The sequence below is a fragment of the Cricetulus griseus genome, chromosome 6, assembly GCF_003668045.3.
Source record: "Cricetulus griseus strain 17A/GY chromosome 6, alternate assembly CriGri-PICRH-1.0, whole genome shotgun sequence".
Lineage (NCBI taxonomy): Eukaryota > Metazoa > Chordata > Mammalia > Rodentia > Cricetidae > Cricetulus > Cricetulus griseus.
This window is the reverse complement of record NC_048599.1, coordinates 86,524,916-86,545,827: the sequence shown is the minus strand read 5'-3', so window position 1 is coordinate 86,545,827 and position 20,912 is coordinate 86,524,916. Positions and strand designations below refer to the sequence as shown.

The 20,912-nt window shown below is 39.3% G+C and overlaps 2 protein-coding genes across 2 annotated transcripts; one reads left to right on the top strand and one right to left on the bottom strand.

Annotated features, from left to right (window-relative positions):
* The first annotated feature begins 626 nt into the window (after positions 1–626).
* On the top strand, positions 627–1,550 carry LOC100764601 (olfactory receptor 4C45). The gene has a single exon (XM_027420905.1). The coding sequence runs from the start codon at positions 633–635 to the stop codon at positions 1,548–1,550; it is 918 nt and encodes a 305-aa protein (XP_027276706.1). The 5' UTR covers positions 627–632.
* Positions 1,551–8,692: 7,142 nt separating this feature from the next.
* Positions 8,693–9,601, bottom strand: LOC100762854 (olfactory receptor 140). Its single transcript, XM_027421046.1, has one exon. The coding sequence runs from the start codon at positions 9,599–9,601 to the stop codon at positions 8,693–8,695; it is 909 nt and encodes a 302-aa protein (XP_027276847.1).
* Between the last annotated feature and the right edge of the window lie 11,311 nt (positions 9,602–20,912).

Below are 20,912 nucleotides of genomic sequence, written 5' to 3'. Positions count from 1 at the left end.
ATGTTCAATGAGCTATATAACTCATATGGTTTGTTGACATCCAGAGAGAAGATTACCCCCTCCAGAAAAACATAACTATCTCTAGAAGCAGATGAATTCATACGAAAGTGAAGAAATATAGATTAAAGGATGTGAGAGCTTTAAGTTTGGAAACACTTGTCTTTTTAGTGTGTAATGCCCAGTTGTTGTCCATTAAATATTGTATTTTTATCAAAAATATCTATGTTAATAGACAACCAAAACTTCAAAATAATTAATATTGACGATATCTGCCCTCCAAAAACACATGAAATAAGCCATTTCAGGGAATCCCTGGTTAGAAGAAAATTTGGAAATCACCCCTGTCATCAATTATAATGACAGTTAGGTTTCTTGTAATATTTGTAAGGTCTTGTCACTATTCCATGAAAATTCATTAGGAATATTGGAACCTACTTTTGTTCTTCATAAGTGCATGGGATGTTATACTATCAGCAAATGTGAGCAGATGTACAATTACTTCAACTTAGGGACCAGAAGTAATTAGATGATAGAATATTTAAGTATTGAATTTTAAATACCATCACTGAGACACCCTATGGTTTCTTTTCAGCTGACCATATGTTCACAGCCTGAGCTAAATTGATGGTAAAATGAGTAATGTCACAGAATTCATCCTCCTGGGCTTGACTCAAGACCCAGATCTGCAGAAACTCTTATTTATTGTGTGCTTAGTAATCTATTTGATCACACTGGCAGGTAACATGCTCATCTCAGTCACCATCTTCATCAGCCCAGCCCTGGCTACTCCCATGTACTTTTTTCTCTCCTACTTGTCCATCACAGATGGTTTGTACTCTTCTTCCATAGCACCCAAAATGATCTATGACTTGATCTCTGAGAAGAGCAGCATATCCTTCAATGGCTGCATGACTCAGCTTTTTGCTGAGCATTTTTTCGCAGGAGCTGAAATCATCTTGCTGATTTCCATGGCCTATGATCGCTATGTAGCCATCTGCAAGCCCTTGCATTACTTGACTATCATGAACCGACCCATGTGTATTTCCTTGGTGATAGCAGCTGGAATTGTTGGATTAGTTCATGGAATAATACAGACTGCATTTATAGCCCAGTTACCCTTCTGTGGCCCCAATACCATTAATCATTTCATATGTGATTTAATACCACTTCTGGAGTTGGCCTGCACTGACACTCACACTCTGGGGCCCCTTATTGCTGCCAACAGTGGGTCAATGTGTTTACTCATTTTCTGTATGCTTATAGTTTCCTACGTAGTCATCCTTCACTCCCTGAGGAAACACAGTTCAGAAGGGCGTCACAAAGCCCTGTCAACCTGTGCCTCTCATGTCACTGTTGTTGTCTTATTCTTTGTACCTTGTTCATACTTGTATGTAAGACCAATGACCTCCTTCCCCATAGACAAAATTGTGAGTGTGTTTTACACCCTAGTGACACCTCTGTTGAACCCTTTAATCTACACCCTTAGAAATGAGGAGGTCAAGAAAGTTATTAAGAAACTCCTGGGTCAACAAAGGTCAAATACTGGTTAAAGAAGTTCAGTGATTTTCCATACTTAGACAGTAATCTATTGATACTTCATGTGGATTTCTCTTCCCTAAATGATTTAAACTGACAATCTCCAATATACTCTACACCAGAATTAACACATGGATGACTTTTGTACTAATACAATAGGAATAGTGTACTAAATAATACACACGGAAAACTTGTATGAACACATCAGGAATTTGAAAGAGAGCAAGAAGGGTTATAAAGGAGGATTTGGAGGGAGGAGAAGGAGGGGCCATGATGTAATTGTATTAATATCTCAAAACATAAGTAATTAAAAACAAACAAAAATACAATAAAATTAAGCTGAAAAAATCAACCAATAATGACTTTGACTCTAGAGGGATTTTAACTTAAATACAGAAATCTCATGCTAGAATCCACATGTGTAAGAACATACACTATTTCACTCTGGTCCTGGGCTATCTCTTTCAGTATAATGTTTTTTGGAATCAACTATTTATATGAAAATTATTTATTTTCATTTTTCTTTAGTGTGGAGTAAACTTCCATTATATATATTGCCATATTGTCGTTATCAATTCATCAATTGATATGCATCTTCGTTAATCCTATTTCTTAGCTACTATGAATAGAGCAGAAACTGACACAGATGTATAGATATCTCTGTTATAGGTTCCAGTCTTTTGAGTAAATTCCCAGGAGTGTTATATCTAGGTCTTGTTTTTAGTTCTAAAAATATGTTCTATATTTTAGAACTAAAAATATTTTCTATTTTTAGATTTTTTGGGGGAAAAAAACCCTATTTCCACAGTGGCTGTATTAGTTTAACCTTCCACCAAGGCTAGGAGAATGAGAAGGGGAGAAGAGGAGAAGTGAGGAGGATATAAAGGAGCAGGAAGGTTGTGTAGGGGGAATAGAGGAGAGCAAAAGAAGAGATACCATAATAGAGGGAGCCATTATAGGTTTAAAGAGAAATCAGGTACTAGGGAAATGTCCAGAGATCTATAAGGATGACACCAACTAACCATCTAAGTGACAGTGAAGAGGCTACCTTATATGCCCTCCCCTGATAATGAGATTGATGACTAACTTATATGCCATCCTGGAGCCTTCATCCAGCAGCTGATGGAAGTAGAAGCAGATACCCACAGCTAAACACTGAACTGAACTGGAATCCAATTGCAGAGAAGGAGGGGTGATGAGCAAATTGGACAAAACCAGGCTGGTGAAACCCACATAAACAGCTGACCTGAACAAGGGGGAGCTCTTGGCCCTCAGACTGGTCACTGGTAAACCAGCATGGAACTGATCCAGACCCCATGAATGTGGGTGTCAGTGAGGAGGCCTCAGAAATCTATGGGGCCTCTTGTAGTAGATCAGTACTTATCCCTAGCATAAGAATGGACTTTGGGAGACCATTTCACATAGAGGGATACTCCCTCAGCCTAGACACAAGGGGGAGGGCCTAGGCCCTATCCCAAAGGATATGACAGACTCTGAAGACCCCCATGGAAGCCCTCACTCTCCCTGGGGAGCAGAAATTGTATGGGATAGGTAGGGTGCTAATGGGGGAGCAGGGGAGGAGGGGAGGGAGAGGGAACTGGGATTGACATGTAATACATTCTTGTTTCTAATTTAAATAAAAATGGAGGAAAGAAAAACAAAGAAAAAGAGAAAATTGTTTATTTTCATTTTTCTTTAGTGTGGAATAAAATCCCATTATGTATAATGCCATATTTTCATTATCAATTCATCAGTTGAAATGCATCATGGTTAATCCCATATCTTAGCTACTGTGAATAGAGAAGCAACTGACACAAATGTACGGATATCTCTGTTGTAGGTTAGAGTCCTTTGAGTAAATTCCCAGGAGTGTTATATCTGGGTCATGTTTTTAGTTCTAAGAATATGTTCTATTTTTAGCTTTTTTAAAAAAAAACAAACAACTATTTCCACAGTGGCTGTATTAGTTTACCCTTCCACCAAGGTGAACAAGGGGTCCCCTTTTGCTGGTTCTCATCAGTATTTGTTATCTTGTTTTTTTGTTTTTTTTTTTTTTTTAGCTCACTGAAGTTGAGAGTAAATGCCACTGTAAGCTAGAAAGGGTGAGAAAGAGAAGGAACAACATGAGCTGGGTAACAAATCCCAAATTATGGTCAGATGGGAGAAATAGTCCTAAGTAGACAATAGTTTATAACTTATTTTAGATACTATACAAAACTGGAACAGAATTTAAAGGTTCTAAACACAAGACCTCTTCATCACCCCCCTGGCAAGACCCAGAGAACATTGTGCAAAGGGGAGACAGAAAGAGCCAGAGGATAGAGAGGAGCTATGAAATATTGTCTTTTGCATATGACATGGCCGTTGCAATCCTGAACACACAATAGCTGAGGCTACTGCATAAGACGTACATAAAAACAAGGACATGGAAGTGTAAAGGGACTAGAGGAGAAGTCAGCAGGAGTGACAAGAGCATGAGAGAGGTTAGTGGCTGTGCACACAATCACACCACATTGTGTACATGTGTGGGACTGCCAAAGAGAAAGTAACATACGATCTGCTTAAACAATGAAATTTTTCAGTCATAAAAAGGAAGTTATATCATTTATAAGTAATGAATGCAACAGAAAATAATCATATTAAGCAAACTAAGAAATACAATATTTTTTCCCTAGTGAAGTCTACGTTTTATGCATATAAAATCATGTGTTTATGTGTATATGACATAATAGTAGAAAAAACTGTCTAGAATAACAAAGAGGAAAGAGAGGGATCGGGAAAGTAAGGATGAGGATATTGGGGGAGTATGTTCTAGTACACTATATACTCATCTGGAAATGCCTTTATGAAATCCAGCTCTGTGTACAATGAACATACCCAAACACAAAATACTGTTAAAATAAAAACTTGAGTTCAAAAGTTCTCAGTGGAATAAATATAACATTAAATCAGATGTAGGCTGTGGGGGTTGAGGTGGAGGGAAACCAGTGATTTAAAAAAAGGATAAGTAGGGAAAGGACAATTGAGAAGAAAGTATGTATAAAAATGACATAATGTGATTCATCATTTTGTATGTATACAAGCCCGTGTGGCTTTTACCTCTGTCCCGTTCTATGTGTCCAACTCATTCTGCATCTAGCTGACTTCTTTGCCTCTTTCCTTCCCAGAGTCCTGTCTATGCCTGCCTATATCTCCTGCCTAGCTATTAGACATTTAGCTCTTTATGAAATCAATCAGAAGGCTCCTTGGCATGGATATATCTAAACACAGTACAAAAAGATTATTTCACAATAATTTGCTTTTAAACATCAAACTCATCCCTTTTAAAGACCTACTTTTAGCTCCCAAAGTAAAACCAAATGAGAACTACAATTAGGTAAAGTAATAAGGAGATGGTGTTTCTGCATACACACAGCACTAATTGGATTCAGTAAGTTGTATTAAACATACATAACAATAAGATCATTAATTTAAAGCAAGAACACAGGCAGGCTTGAGAGAGGAAATGATGGAAACAGTGTTTTTAATATGAAATTATCAAAAACGTAAAATTTAAAATTTCTTTAAAGAGTGAGATACTGGGAGTGTCTGAATCCCCAGCTGGAAGCCCCTAACCTCTGGGTCCTAATCACCCTGGGCATGTCATGCTCCCCACTCCTGCCCACTGAAGCCCGAGGGAACTAGAGTTAGCCTATCAACACTCCAAACCATCCAAGACCACATTTGCCACCATTGGAGCCTTGGCCCTGCCTCTACCCGGAGAGATGAGTGCCTGCCTCCCTGTCTAGAGGACCCTAACCTGTAGGCCCTAATCACCTGAGGCACACCGCACATCCCATCCTCTCAGAAACTTAGCCATAAATCCAGCCCTACAGAAAGTACTAGAAGGAAAACTCCAACCCAAGGAAGTTAGCTGCACTCAAGAAAACACAGGCAATAAATAAACCCACTTTATCAAAACCCAAAAAAAAGGGAAATACACACACAATACCACCAACAACAACAAATCCAAAACTAACAGGAATTAACAATGACCCATCATTAACATCTCTTAATATCTATGGTCTCAATTCGCATAAAAAAAAATACAGGCTAACAGAATGGAAAGAAGACAGAATCCATCCTTCTGCTGCATACAAACAACACACCTCATATACAAAAACAGACATTACCGCAGAGTAAAGGTTGGGGAAAGATTTTCCAATCAAATGTACCTGAGAAACAAGCTAATGTAGCTATCCTAATATCCAACAAATTAGACAACAAACTAAAATTAATCAAAGGAGATGAAGGATATTTCATATTTATCACAGGAAAAGTTCATCCAGATGAAGTCTTAATTCTGAACATTTATGCCCCAAATACAAAGGCACACCCATTTGTAAAAGAAATGTTACTGAGTAATACTCCATTGTGTAAATGTACCACATTTTCTTCATCCATTCATCAATTGAGGAGCACCTAGGTTGCTTCCAGGTTCTGGCTATTGCAAACAACGCTGCTATAAACATAGTTGAACATATGTCATTGTTATATGAATATGCATTCTTTGGGAATATGCCCAAGAGTAGAATTCCTGGATCTTGAGGTAAACTGATTCCCATTTTCCTGAGAAACCACAATACTGATTTCCAAAGTGGTCATACAAGTTTACATTCCAACTAGCAATGGAGGAGTGTTCCTCTTTCTCCACATATTTTCCAGCATAGACTGTCATTGGTATTTTTGATTTTAGCCATTCTGGCTGGTGCAACATGATATCTCATAGTTATTTTGAGTTACATTTCCCTGATGGCTAAGGATGTTGAGCACCTTCTTATGTGTCTTTCAGACATTTTAGATTCCTCTGTTGAGAATTCTCTACTTAGTTCTGCACCCCACTTTTTAATTGGATTGTTTGGTGTTTTGATGGCCAGTTTCTTGAGTTCATTGTATATTTTAGAAATCAGGCCTCTGTCAGATGTGGGGTTGGTGAATATCTTTTCCCATTCTGTGGGCTGCCATTTTGTCTTGTTGACTGTGTCCTTTGCTGTACAAAAGCCTCTCAGTTTCAGGAGGTCCCATTTATCAATTGTTGATCTCAGTGTCTGTGCTACTGGTGTTAGGTTCAGGAAGCAGTCTCTTGTACCAATTCATTCAAGGGTACCTCCCACTTTCTCTTCTCAGAGGCTCAGTGTGGCTGGATTTATGTTGATGTCTTTGATCTATTTGGACTTAAGTTTTGTGCATAGTGATATATATGGATCTATCTGCACTCTTCTACAGGCCAGCATCCAGTTATGCCAGCACCATTTGTTGAAGATACTTTCTTTTGCCATTGTAGAAGTTTAGCTTCTTTGTCAAAAAGCAGGTGTTCGTAGGTGTGTGGGTTTTCAATTTGATTCCAAAGGTCTACCTGTATAGTTTTTGCCAATACCAAGCTGTTTTCAAGACTATAGCTCTAAAACAGAGCTTGAAGTCAGGGATGGTGATGCCTCCAGAAGTTCCTTTATTGTACAGTGGTTTGTTTGTTTGTTTGTTGGCTATCCTGGGTTTTTTATTTTCCATATAAAGTTGAGTATTGTTCTTTCAATGTCTGTGAAGAATTGTGTGGGGATTATGGTGGGGATTGCAGTGAATCTGTAGATTGCTTTTGGCAAGATTGCCATTTTTACTATGTTGATTCTACCTATCCAAGAGCACAATGAAGTTTTGAAATTCACAGGCAAATGTATGGAACTGGAAGAAACCATCCTGATTAAGGTAACACTGTCATAGAAAGACAATCATGGTGTGTACTCAATCATATATGAATATTAGACACAGAGCAAAGGACTACCAGCCTAAATCCAAACCATTAGAGAAACTGGGAAACCAGGAGGACCCTAAGAGAGAAACATATTGTCCCTCAAAGAAGGGGGAAAGTACAAGAACCCCTGAGCAAATTGGGAGCATGGGGAGAGAGGGGAGGGACGTAGTAAAAAGAGGAAAAGAAGATGGGGCTTGACTAAATTAAGTACTTGGCTCTCAGGTGAAAATGAGTGTTCATGGTAGAGCAAAATATTTTTGTAAAACTGGTTTTATGAACAGTAGAATCCATGTTCTTCAAAAAACCAATATATGTACAATATGATGCCCTTCAAAACATAGAAATTCATTCAATGCACAACTTTACTTAATTCCATAAAATATATTTCTCCTCTAGTAAGTACATGCTACTACTTTTAGAGAAGAAAATATTTATATACTGGACATAAACAAGCTGACAAAAATCATACCCCAGGTGGGTAAGGCTCCAATGATTTTGAGTCTTTCACATGAAGACACAATTCTGTGTAAAGCTCAGACATCAACACAGACCCTGGCTGCAGGAGGCCCACAGACCCAGACACCACCACCACTACCACCCCCAACCCAGAGTCTCCATGGCACCGAGTAGTAGTATGTGCCACACAGACCTGTATGGTTCCAGATGCAGCATGGCCCTTGGAAACCAACATGGGTCCAGATGGCTGCTCAGACACCGGGCAACCACACAGCCTTCAGTTGCAGCAGTAGCTGAAGATTTTGACTCAGACACTGGCTGCTATAGGTCCACAGACCCAAGGCTCTCACCAGCAGCCCAGGCCTAGACAACACCATGGCCCTTGGGGGCAACAAAGGCCACCCAGACCAGTGTGATTCTAGTGCCAGCATGTTCCTTGGACACCAACAAGGCATGTGTTGCAGCCCAAACCCCAAGGCTTCCATGTGACTTTTGGTGGAAAAATGGGCTATGGATGTTAACACAGACACTGGCTGCTATAGGGCCACAGAGCCAGACATGACTCTTGGAAACAGCTCAGGCCTGGACAACACTATGGCCCCAGGTGGCAAGCAGGCTCCCACATCAGCTTACACCTCACCTCCTTAACTTCTTTCATTCTGCCTCTTTCCACAGCACATGAACCATTCAGCTTCTCTTTTCTCTCCCATTTCTCCAACACATCCTTCTCATCATAATAGGAAACACTGTCCTGGATGTCTTCCCTTCAGCCTGAGCCTTGAGGGCCAGGCCTGCCCTCATGTAGTTTTATCTTGAAACTTTTGACAATTACTCAGGTCCCATACAAAATACAAATTCTTATAGCTATGATTTATTTCCCCACTGTAACTTGTGTCCTCCATTCAAAATGCCTCATTTTCTCCAGAGGTTCTTCATGGCATTTTTCACCTCTGCATTTCTCAGAGTATAGATCAGGGGGTTGAACATGGGTGTCAAAATACAGTAAAACACAGCTACAATTTTGTCTATGGACAGAGTAGATGATGGCCTCATGTAAATAAATATACAGGGCACAAAGAACAAAGCAACAACCGTGAAGTGGGCCCCACATGTAGACAAGGCTTTCCGTCTCCCCTCTGCACTGTGAGACCTCAAGGAACGCAGGATGACAACATAGGAGGCAGCCAGCATGAGGAAGTTCAGCAGGCAGATTACACCACTGTTGGCCACCACCAGCAGGCCAATGACATAGGTGTTGGTGCAGGCCAGCTCCAGTAAAGGGTACAAGTCACATACAAAGTGATTAATTACATTGGGTCCACAGAAGGGCAACTGAAGAACCAGAAAGAGCTGAACCGATGAATGCAAGAAGCCACCCAGCCAAGCCACAGCCACCAGCACAGCACAGAGGTGCCTGGTCATGGTGGTGGTATAGTGCAGGGGCTTGCAGATGGCTATATAGCGGTCATAGGCCATCACTGTGAGCAGAATGATCTCAGTTCCTCCCAATAAATGAGCCACAAAGAACTGGGCCAAGCAGCCCTCAAAAGAGATGACTCTCCCCTCATGCAGGGAGTCCGCAATGAGTTTAGGTGTCATACAAGAGGAGTAACAAGTATCAATAAAGGACAAATATGAGAGAAAAAAATACATAGGGGAGCCCAGGGTGGGGCTGAAGATGATAGTGATAATGATAAGTAGGTTGCCCCCAACAGACACCAGGTAGACAAACAGAAAGAGCACAAACAACATCCTCTGCACCTGGGGGTTCTGGGAGAGTCCCAGCATGAAAAATTCGGTGATGTTGCGTGGATTATCCATGAAGTCACAGCTGCATCCAGAGACTTACCCAGGACGCTGAGTTACTGTCTCTTTGAAACATTTCAAGAAATTTGAGTCTGGATGAAAACAGTTGTTAGGGAGTATAGTTCATCTACATTCTGAATCCCTAAATAAAGACCCATTAGTAATATAAATCGTATCATTTTCAGCTACTTATTTCAAGTGTAAAATAATAAACCAAATAAATACTTCTCGACCTACTATATTTTTTTTTACTTTGGGGCATGTAAGAAATAGTTCTTTTTAAGTGTGTGTGTGTGTGTGTGTGTGTGTGTGTGTGTGTGTGTGTGATGCATGCATATATAGGTATTAACATGTGTTCAGTTAGGCATGCATGTGTGTGAGGATGCCACATCAGGTGTCTTTCTCAACCTCCCCATCTTTTTTTTTTTTTTTTTTTTTTTTGCCCACAACCATTTTTATTCATTTAGAGAGAAAAATATTTTTTTAAATATTTACTTAACTAACTTTTTTTCTTTCAAAAAACACCTTTTTGAAAGGTATAAGAACAAGGTGTTAGCACTGATGTTTTACAGCTCCATGCTTATATAAGAGTTTTGATCACCATAGGTTACAAAGACTGGAATGTTGTGTATTGCTTGCAAACTTTCCTCCACTGGTGATATTTAACAAATTTGATAAGTTTGTGTGTTTTACATTAAAACCCAGATTTCTACTTTTATGTCACTGACTTGAAGAATTTATAGTGAAACTGTAGAAAGACAAACTTTATAGGTTGATTTTTTTTCTGATATTTATTGCCCATGGGTTTTAAACTGTTTTTTCACATTTAAAAAAATTTTTTTAGCTTTTATTGTTCTTTTTTTCTTTTTCCTTTTTTTATTTAAATTAGAAACAAGCTTCACTTGAACACAAAGTTTGCAGATTCAGTCAATCTAGCTAGACAACTCACCCCAAGGATACTGGAGTCCCTGCCTTCTTCCTGCTAAGATTACAGCTGGTCTGACCATGTGCCAGCTCTTCTGACAGTGATGGGAATCTGAATTCTGGATCTCACATACACAGGAAGCCCTCTTCCTGCTGGGTTATCACGCCAGCCCTCAATTTTTTTTATTTCAATGTTTTGCTTTTTTGTTTTTTTGTTTGTTTGTTTGTTTGTTTTGTTTGTTTGTTTTCTTTTGTTTTTTTTTCCCCAAACAGGTTTCTCTGTGTAGCCCTGGCCTGCCTGTCCTGGAACTCTCTCTGTAGACCAAGCTGGCCTCAAACTCAGAGATCCACCTGCTTCTATATACAGAGTGCTGGGATTAAAGACATGAGCCACAACCATCCAGCTGTTACTTTCATTTTTATTTTATATTATTATTTATTACTTTTAAGATGATTTTTAAAAATCAATTCTTTTTCTCAGATTAAGAACAACCTTAATTCATAATGGAAATAAAATAGAGGTCTCAAAAACAATGTGTGTCTCTGTCATAAAGCTATGCAAATGCCAATTGTTTATATAATAGAAGTATCAAGACTATTTTTATGGTTGTCTCTAATCCCTATCCTAGGAAGGGTGGGCAGGAGGAGCAGAAACTCAAGGCCAGATTGGTCTATTTGAGACCTTGTTTCAAAAACAAACAAACAGCTAACCACAACTACAACAGCTTTTCCCAGCTGTACCAAGCAGATTTCCTGTTCATCCAGTGTCTCTACAGATGCTGCTGACCTTTCCAAAGTGGATCAGGCGCAGCTGAGGGTTAGGAACTTGATATGAAGGAGCATACTGACCTGGGGATATGACTCCGAGGTAGATTGTGGGTTTAGTATTCATGAAGCCCAGGATTCAAACTCCAACACCAAAAAGGAATATATGTGAAATAATAGTCCTGGAGTTGCTTCAAGCCTCCTGAAAAATGCAATATTTAGAGTATAAAAAGGTAATTTTGTAAAGAAAATAGAAGAAAAATGTGCTGGTACACTCTGTTGAGTTGAAATCAAGTGTTTTTTCTTTTGAAATAAAACAAATTCTTCTTGGAATGATTTTAAATGACAAAGGAGGGTAGGACACCCAGGTTTGACCCAGTTCAGTATTATTTGGGTTGAACAGACACATTTTATCCAAAAAGAAAAAAGAAAAAACAAACACTGAACAAACTTGTAAGGATAACTCCACTAAAAGAAAAAAATACAGCTGTAAGTACTGTAAGGTAAAAGCTAAGTTACTGGAATATTTAAACCTGATATCTTAGAAAAATAATCCTATTGAGAGATTTCTGAATAACTCAAATCTTACAAAACAGTTGACATCCATTCTTCCTCTTTTTCCTTAAAAGCCAATAGACAGAATGGATGGTAGTATCACTGATTCACACAGACTAAGATGTTACTCTGCCACCTTCACAAAAGATGAAAAATAACACACAGGTCTTCTGTCTCCAAATCTACCCGTTGTATGTTAATCCTTTAATATATGTCATTAACACAGTATGAATAATGTGTCTCAAAAGCAAGAGATAAAATTTTATATGTATTAAAATGTGCATGAGATCCTTGTTAATCATGTCTAGGTAGACTTTGTTCTGTTATCTCATTTCTCAGAGTTAGAATAAGGGTAAATTTTAATTTTGATACAATAGAGAACTCAATCTTTGTACCAGGAGTGGGGTTCTTTTGCTATTTAGACAGTTGAATATTTCATATAAAGTTAAGAATTTTGTACTGTGTATTAAACAATAATGTTGTATTCTCAGAAATGTATTTGAAATGTTAATATTTTTTATAAAAACTTCCCAGTGGAGGCCGGGTGTTGGTGGCGCACGCCTTTAATCCCAGCACTCAGGAGGCAGAGGCAGGTGGATCTGTGAGTTCGAGGCCAGCCTGGTCTCCAGAATGAGTACCAGGATAGGTTCCAAAGCTACACAGAGAAACCCTGTCTTGAAAAACAAACAAACAAACCAAAAAACTTCCCAGTGGAAAAGAGAGCATGTCTTCATGAAGGTTTTGTGATGGTATCCTTCAGTACAATGCTGTAACTATACTTCATGATAGTCTAGTATATATTTTATGAAGATCTAGTTTGAAGGTTCAAAACACAAAGAAAAGTCAAAAGAGAAGAAAGGTTGCTACTGCTGCTGCTGTTATTGGTATACACACATTATTCCAGAATTTAAAAAGAAGAAAATGACAATCGCCTTTGTGTCATCAGTGTATGCTGTATGCTTCTGTTGAAAATTCACACTACTTTCTACTCCTGTAGAATTACATATTAAGCAAATTTTGAACATGGTGGGGGGAAACACATAATACACCATAAGAATATGTTATGTGATTCATTGCAAACAACAGTCAGCTTAAAATAAATAAATTTAAACCTTATACTTTCATTAAAAATAACTAGCTGTACATGGTACCCTGGAGAAGGGGAAAGGGACAAGATCTCCTGAGCTAATTGGGAGCATGGGGGAGGAGAGAGGGAGCTAGGAGAAAGAGAGGGGGAGAAGAGGAAGGAAGAGGAGGACATGAGGGAGCAGGAACTTTGAGTCAGGAGAAGAATAGATAAGACCAAGATAAGAGATACTATAACAGAGGGAGCCATTATAGGTTTAAAGAGAAATCTGGCACTAGGGAAATTGCCAGAGATCTACAAGGATGACACTAACCAACAATCTAAGCAATAGTAGAGAAGCTACCTTAAATGCCCTTCCCAGATAATGAGATTGCTGACTAACTTATATGCCATCCTATAGCCTTCATCCAGTAGATGATGGAAGCAGAATCAGACACCCAAAGCTAAGCACTGAACTGGACTCCTGGAATAGTTGCAGAGAGGGAAGAGTGATGAGCAAAGGGTTCAAAACCCACAGAAACAGCTGACCCAAACAAGGGGGAGTTCATGGACCCCAGACTGATAGCTGGGAAACCAGCATAGGATTGAACCAGAGCCCCTGAATGTGGGTGTCAATGAGGAGGCCTAGGCAATCTGTGGGTCCTCTGGTAGTAGATCAGTATTTATCCCTAGCAAAAGAATGGACTTTGGAAGCCCATTTCACATAGAGGGATACTCTCTCAGCCTAGACACAAGGGGGGAGGGCCTAGGCCCTGACCCAAATGATATGACAGATTTTGAAGGCCCCCATGGAAGGCCTCACCCTTCCTGGGGAGCAGAAAGGGAATGGGATAGGGCGTTAGTGGGGGGCAGAGGAGGAGGGGAGGGAGAGGACACTGAGATTGACATGTAAAATAAGCTTGTTTCTAATTTAAATTAAAAAGAAGAAAAGAAAGAAAAAATAACTAGTTATAGACTGTTTCTCTACTTTCTTTTGCAGTGTGAAACTTCTAACTTACAACTCTTTCCAATTCAAATGAGGACTTCTTTAATGTGAACTCATTTAATCCTATCTCTACTTCCTTTCTGAGTTTCATGTTTCAGCTACCAAAAGCATAGAACCCATCCTTACTTATCTCATAATTCCAAAATTGGTCACCACATCTTATCAAATTTTGTTCCTATTAGAATATAGAGATACTGCTCAGTGGTTGAGAGAACTTACTGTTCAAATATGAGGACCTAAGTTTAGATTTCTTGCAGCCATGTAAAAAGACAGACATGGCCAGGTATTTTTGGTAACCCCAGCTCTGTGGGAAGCAAAAGCAAGAGAATGGCTGGGACTTTCTAACTACCAACTTAACTCCAGGTTCAATGAGAGACCCACCTCAAGGGAATAAAGTGGAAATTGTTAGAGGAGGACCCCTGGCATCCTCCTTTGACCTCTACATACCTACACATACATGTACATACATGTATGTATACAGTACACTCATACGTATGCACACACGGAGAGAATCCATTCATTACTCATCCATTTACCCTTGTATTTATTCTAAAGTTTTCCACAAACCTTTCCCAAGTACCAACTATCCTCAGCTTTTGATTAGGTCAATTTCTGAAATAAGCTGATGCTCCAGTAATATCATAGTCTCTTCTACCTAATAGCTCACCCAAATTCTGGCTCAGCCATACACATGGTAGTTAGAGTGACATTAGTCAATCATCCAGTCATGTTATTACCCAATTGCCTAAATCTCTCCTTACTTTTGAAACAAAATGTCTGCATTCTGGCCACATCAAAAGGCTGCTGCTGCTGCTGTTGCTGATGGCATACCCACATTATTCTTCAGCTTGCATTCTTGAACACTGCCATGTTCTGCAGCCATGCCACACTACTGTAAACTCCCTATTAAGTTAGGCTCAGTCATAATTTTCCAAATACAATATCGGGGAAATGACCCTGGACTTATACAATATTCTATTCTAGTAGATTCCTTTTAAACTAGGCACCAATCCCATTCATCTCTGTGAGGAATTCAATCTCTTCCCCTACCACAGCTGTATTATAAAGCCACTAATGCTCCTTCAGTAGACAGGTAGTATCTCCATTCTAGCTATTTATATACTGTGTATGTTTAAAGCGCAAGGAACTCTGTGGCTTAAAATACCCATATATGGCCACACCTTCAATGGTTTGTAATGTATGGATATTGAATGATTGAAACCTAAAACCAAAAAATGTAGGGAACTTTACAAAAAAAGCATAACTTAAGCAATGTAGTCCTTCTTATCAGAATTCTTTTATATCCTGACAAGGGAACTGACAAAATCAAGTGGATACCTTCCACATCATCTGGTCTTCCTTTCTCCTGTGTTGAATGGGTGCATTCATTAAATGTCTATCTGGATTAAAGAAAGTTCCCACAGGAGAGAATTGCAAGGAGAAACTACAGTTTACTGTTCTTCTCCGGTTTGGAAATCTATTACAGTCTACGCAACCGAAAACAGGGATCTCACCCATATGTGAGCTGCAGGAGACCTCTTAAATTGCTACCTCCCAGACTTTTCCCCCAAAAGTCCATAAAGGAAAAGAAGTTTTATGATTGTGATGGTCATTCTTGTTTATCAACTTGACTAAGTCTGGAAATAACTAAAACACAAATGGCTGGGCACGTTTTCAGGGGTTTATTTTTTCTTAATTAAATTATTTGAAATTCAATAAATTATTGAAACCCCACTTCTAATCCAGATCTCTGAGGAGGGAAGATTAATCCAGATCTTTTGAGGCAGGAAGATCCACATAGAAGAAGGAATCTTGCTCTCTCTTTGCCTACTTGCTTTTGTTCTCACTAAAAAGTCTGTTCCTTCACTGGTATTTTAGAGCCTCCTTCTTCAGGATTCCAACATGTACTGAAAACCAGCTGAGATAGCAGCCTTGTGGAATGAACAACTACTGGATTCTTGGACTTTCCATTGCTAGACAGCCATTGTTGACTAGCTGGAGCACAGTCTGTAAAGCACTGTAATATCTCACATATATTATATATGTGATGCTAGAATGGCGTGTGTGTGTGTGTGTGTGTGTGTGTGTGTGTGTGTGTGTGTGCATGTGTGTGTGTGTGTGTGTGTGTGTGTGTGTGTAGAGAAAGAGAGAGAGACCTTCCTAATACTGCAACCATAGTTCCTCATATTGTGGTGACCCCCAACTATAAAATTATTTTTGTTGCTATTTCATAACATGATTTTGTGAGTTATGAATTATACGTAAATGTCTGATATGCAGGATATATGATATTCAACCCCCAGTGGGGTCCTGACCTACAGGTTGAGAACACTGCTCTAGAGAACACTGATCCATACAATGGTACTCTTCCATAACCATTTTGACCAAGAATGACTAAATAGCCAACCCGAGTCACAAATACTGACTCCATGTCTCTGATTACCCTGTTTGAATCCTCACTTACATCTCAGAACCCCCATTTCCTCTCAGAACCCAAGTTACTAACCCCACAAGAGGAACAGAAGACAAAGAAAGGTTTCAGCCCTGTATTTTGCAATAATACATATCAACTAAGCCTTTCAGGGGGAAAAGGCAAAAGACAATTGCAAAGACTAAATAGCTACCCCTAATTATTAGACAGAATTTAGGAAACTATTGAAAGAAGTGGGAAAATTTACTTTGATAATTTTTTTAAAAAAAATTACTGTTTCCAACAGGGAGCTCTTGGTCCCCAGACTGATAACTGGGATACCAGCATGGGACTGATTCAGACCCCAGGATCGTGGGTTTCAGTTGAGGAGACCTTGGAAATCTACGGGACCTCCTGTAATAGTTCAGTACTTATCCCTAGCATAGGTGTGGACTTTGGGAGCCTAATCCGCATACAGGGATACTCCCTGAGCCAAGACTCACAGGGGTGGGCCCAGGCCCTATCCCAAAGCATATGATAGACTCTGATGACCCCTATGGAAGGCCTCACCCTCCCTGGGGAGCAGAAAGGATATGTGATAGATAGGGTATTAGCTGGGGGGGAGGGGAGTGGGAACTGGGTTTGACATGTAAAACAATCTTGTTTCTAAATCAAATAAAAAAATTACTGTTTCCTAAGGAATTGTTTATTCATTCTTTCTTCTACATGTAGCCTTATGTTCATTTACCACTTTTACTTTGTAAGTCATATTATACACTTAATATTTACCCCAATTAATGTTATAATATACAATGTTTAATAATAGTATAAAGACTTATGAGGAATTTCCAATTTAGATAGCTAATGTCAAAATATAAATTATGTATTCCTCTCACCCTAGCCAGTAATAGATATCAAGAGCTTTTCTATATTCCATCATTTTTTTTTAGTTCACATACCATTGTTAATACGGCTATTTGTGTGCATACATATGACACACACACACACACACACACACACACACACACACACACACACACACACACAGACGTACAAGCACATGCTCCAGAGATGGCAAGCAGATGTCCTGTCCTGTAACTTTCCACCATATTCCCTCAGAACAAAATCTCTACTGAACCTAGAGCTAGGCTGGCACCCATCCAGCAAGTTCAGCAAGCTTCTGTCTCTGCACCCTCCTACCCTCTCCCATTCTAGAGCCATGGGTGTTTACACAACCACGCCACGCTCTTTTACATGAGTGAGGGCATTCAAGCTTAGGCTCAGATCTTCAGGTACTTACATAGCCAGTACTTTTGCCCACTTAGCCACTCCCCAGTCTTTAATTCACATTGGTTTAACCACTATGTAACCTGAACAGCAGTTTATGTTTTTCTGTGTAATGTCTTCTCTCTTTGGAAAATCTCTAATGCTATAGAAATTAGTCTATGCTCAGTGTTGTCCAATCTCAGCCTCCCAGGTGACAGTCTTGTAGTTTCTTACCAAACATCTGTGGGTACTGGTAAAGAAAAATAAAAAAAAAAAGCTTTTCACCATTTCCATATTTATGTTTTTATATTTGATGAAATAGACAGTCAAGACCTTCATAAGCATTACATTATAATAGAATTATAAGAAATAAGTGTACAGACTTGGAGTCTAGCATCCCTACATGATCCTGCTACATATCCATGATATAGAGGCAGCAAGTCTCACATTAATCACAAATATCTTCTTGAAGTAGGAATCATGCTTATCATAATGGAAAAAAACACTTGAAGGGATGATTAAAAGTTAGAAAATATATTAGCTGTGTGTGATAGGGGAATATAATATATGTGTGTTTTCATGTGAGTATGTACATACATGTGCTTGGGCATGTGGAAGCTTACTGGGTATCGTGGTATCTTGTTTTCTGAGGCAGGGTCTTTCACTAAACCAATAGCTCACCAATTTGCCCAGAATGCCTGGCCAATGAGCTGCAGGGACCCACCTACCTCTGCCCTACCCAACACTGGAGTTACAGGCATGTGCCACCACAACAGGCTTTTTATGTAACTTCTGGAGATTCTAATTCAGGCCTCATGCTTGCACAGCTTTACTTTTCTGACTGAATCATCTCCTTGGCCTAATCAATCTCTCCTTTTTGAGAAAATTTTATCTGCATATTATAATTCTATTTGAATGTGTCAGAATTGTACTGTATATGACATTATTTCATCATTGCAGTGAGACTAAAAGGCAAGTCTACCCCTGCCCAGCATAGACAATAAGAACCCACAAATGGTAGTAAAACAGGATTTCATCTAAAGGGAAGAAACATTCCTGATGCCTAGTGTGTGAGCTTTCCACACCAAGCATCAATCCAGTTCTCTACAGACGCCAATAGCCTGCTCTACATTTAATTCAGTTAAGACACAGCCAACACAGAGTTCGCCTAAACCTCACAAATCAAGGATTCAGTACCCTAATACTGCTCCCAACTTTGGATATCAAGAGTGATTAGTGGGTTCTCAGATTGTTCAGGCTTGTATCTGAACCACAGGTTCCTATGGATTGTCTTTACTTACTTACATCTTCTTGTTTGTTATAATGCATGCAGTTAGACACAGTACTGTGTAGGGTGAGGTCCATAACTTGTCAGCAGTGTCTCCTCCCCTCCCCATCCTTTTTGTGTGACTTCTCCTTTCCTCTCTTATCTGTCAGTCTGCAAAGTTTTCAGAAACCAACTATCATATAATCTTTAATGGTCAGTCTTAGATGTATGAGTGGGCTCTTCTCAATTTAAGTGAAGTTCTCTTGAAACTGACCAAGAGTTACAGTTTTTCAAGGGTATAATACACTTGTGTGGAGCCCTAGACATCACACAGGATGACAAGCTTCTAGAAGGACAGACAGAATTGAAAATAAAAAAGTGAGAGTTTAGTGAACTTGGAGCATATGTTGTATTTAGATCATGTCAATCTCCATGCTAATCTCCTCCCACGCATTATTGCACTCAACTCCACCGCTTCTTCATTGTCATGATGAGGTTGCCAACACTTGCCCCAGAAAGTTTCGGAGGATTAAATAGGAAAATATATGAACATACTGTGGCCACCAAAACACTTCCAAGCAAAATTTAAGTTGTTGTTATTAACTAGTCTGTCTCTTTTCTCAATTCAAACCTTTAAATCAAGTATAAAAGACAATTTCAGAAGTTTCACTAAAAATTTAGAGAGAAAAATAAACTCAGAGTCATTTTAAAAGTCCAAGAGGGGAGCTGGGGAGATGACTCAGTCAGTAATGTGCTTGCAATGCAAGCATGAGGACCTGAGTTCAGCTCTCTGGCATCCACGTCAAAAGCTAAACACACACATCTGTAACTCTAACACTGGGAGAGAAAAGGTAGATCCCTGGAGCTCAATGCTCAGTCAGTCTTGCAAGAGCCATCAGCTCCAGGTTCAGTGAAAGAACCTGACTCAACAAAAAGAAATATTCCTCACATTAACATCTGCCTTTCACAGGCACATGTATGCATATGCACATACACACACACATTCAACACATGTAACACATACAAACACACACACACACACACACACACACACACACACACACACACACAATTTTCAAATAGGTTATTTTGTTGCCTTATAAGAACAAATATAAAATACAACTTAGCAAAAATGTTATCAACAGTGGAGGAAAAACTTACCTGTATGGCCACGTTGAAAATTTAAAGACTTAACTAAGATACAATTTTATCTTCTTGCTGAAGCTTTGAAAATTTCTGAAGTTCCCGTTGTGATTTTGGGCTCTGACTGTAAGAGCAGTTCCTAACATGCTTCATGTTGCAACCACCACGGCCTCATCTTACCTACAGTTGCCCTACACCCTGACCCCTGTTTCCCTAGCTCTCTGGATCCAGAAGCAAGACAAGAATTAGAGGAATAGGTGACTGTTCTACATCCCTAAACCCAGTCCTGACACCCAATGTTTGACTTCTTGGATTAAGTCATTAAATAGATGACCAACCAGAATAGGAACAATGCCACATATTATTTTCCTTCCTTTCTGAAAACTGGAGTAAGTTGAGGATGTCTTCCCTGGGTCTTAAATGAAGGCTCAACTCTTCAAAGAAAACAATCTTTTCTACCTCCCAAGCTGGAAGAAGTTGGCACTAAACAAGTAATTAAAACACAATAGTCCTCAGAGGCTCTGTCTTGGCCATAGCCCAGATGTGACGATACAGAGAGATGGACAAGGTCTGAAAGAACTATGACCCCAGATTTCCCAGCTTTGCACAGTCACACTTTACCATCCAAATAAAAAGTTCAATACCCAATCTTAGAGGCCTATGGGTGCATCCTTACCTAAATCTCTATTCCCTGATTTCCTTGTGGGCAAATAATTCAACTTGTATCCTTGTGTCATGAAACAAGGCCTGAGCAGGCACCTAATCTTCTGGTGCCTTTACTTTGAGCTGGCAAAACAATAAGAAACAAATATTTGTGTTTGAGCTATTTTGAACTATTATTCTTATTGTAACCTTTCAGGTAATCTAAGACTTGTGCCAAAAGACTTCATGGTGGTACACATGTTGGCAAGGGTATATAGCAAC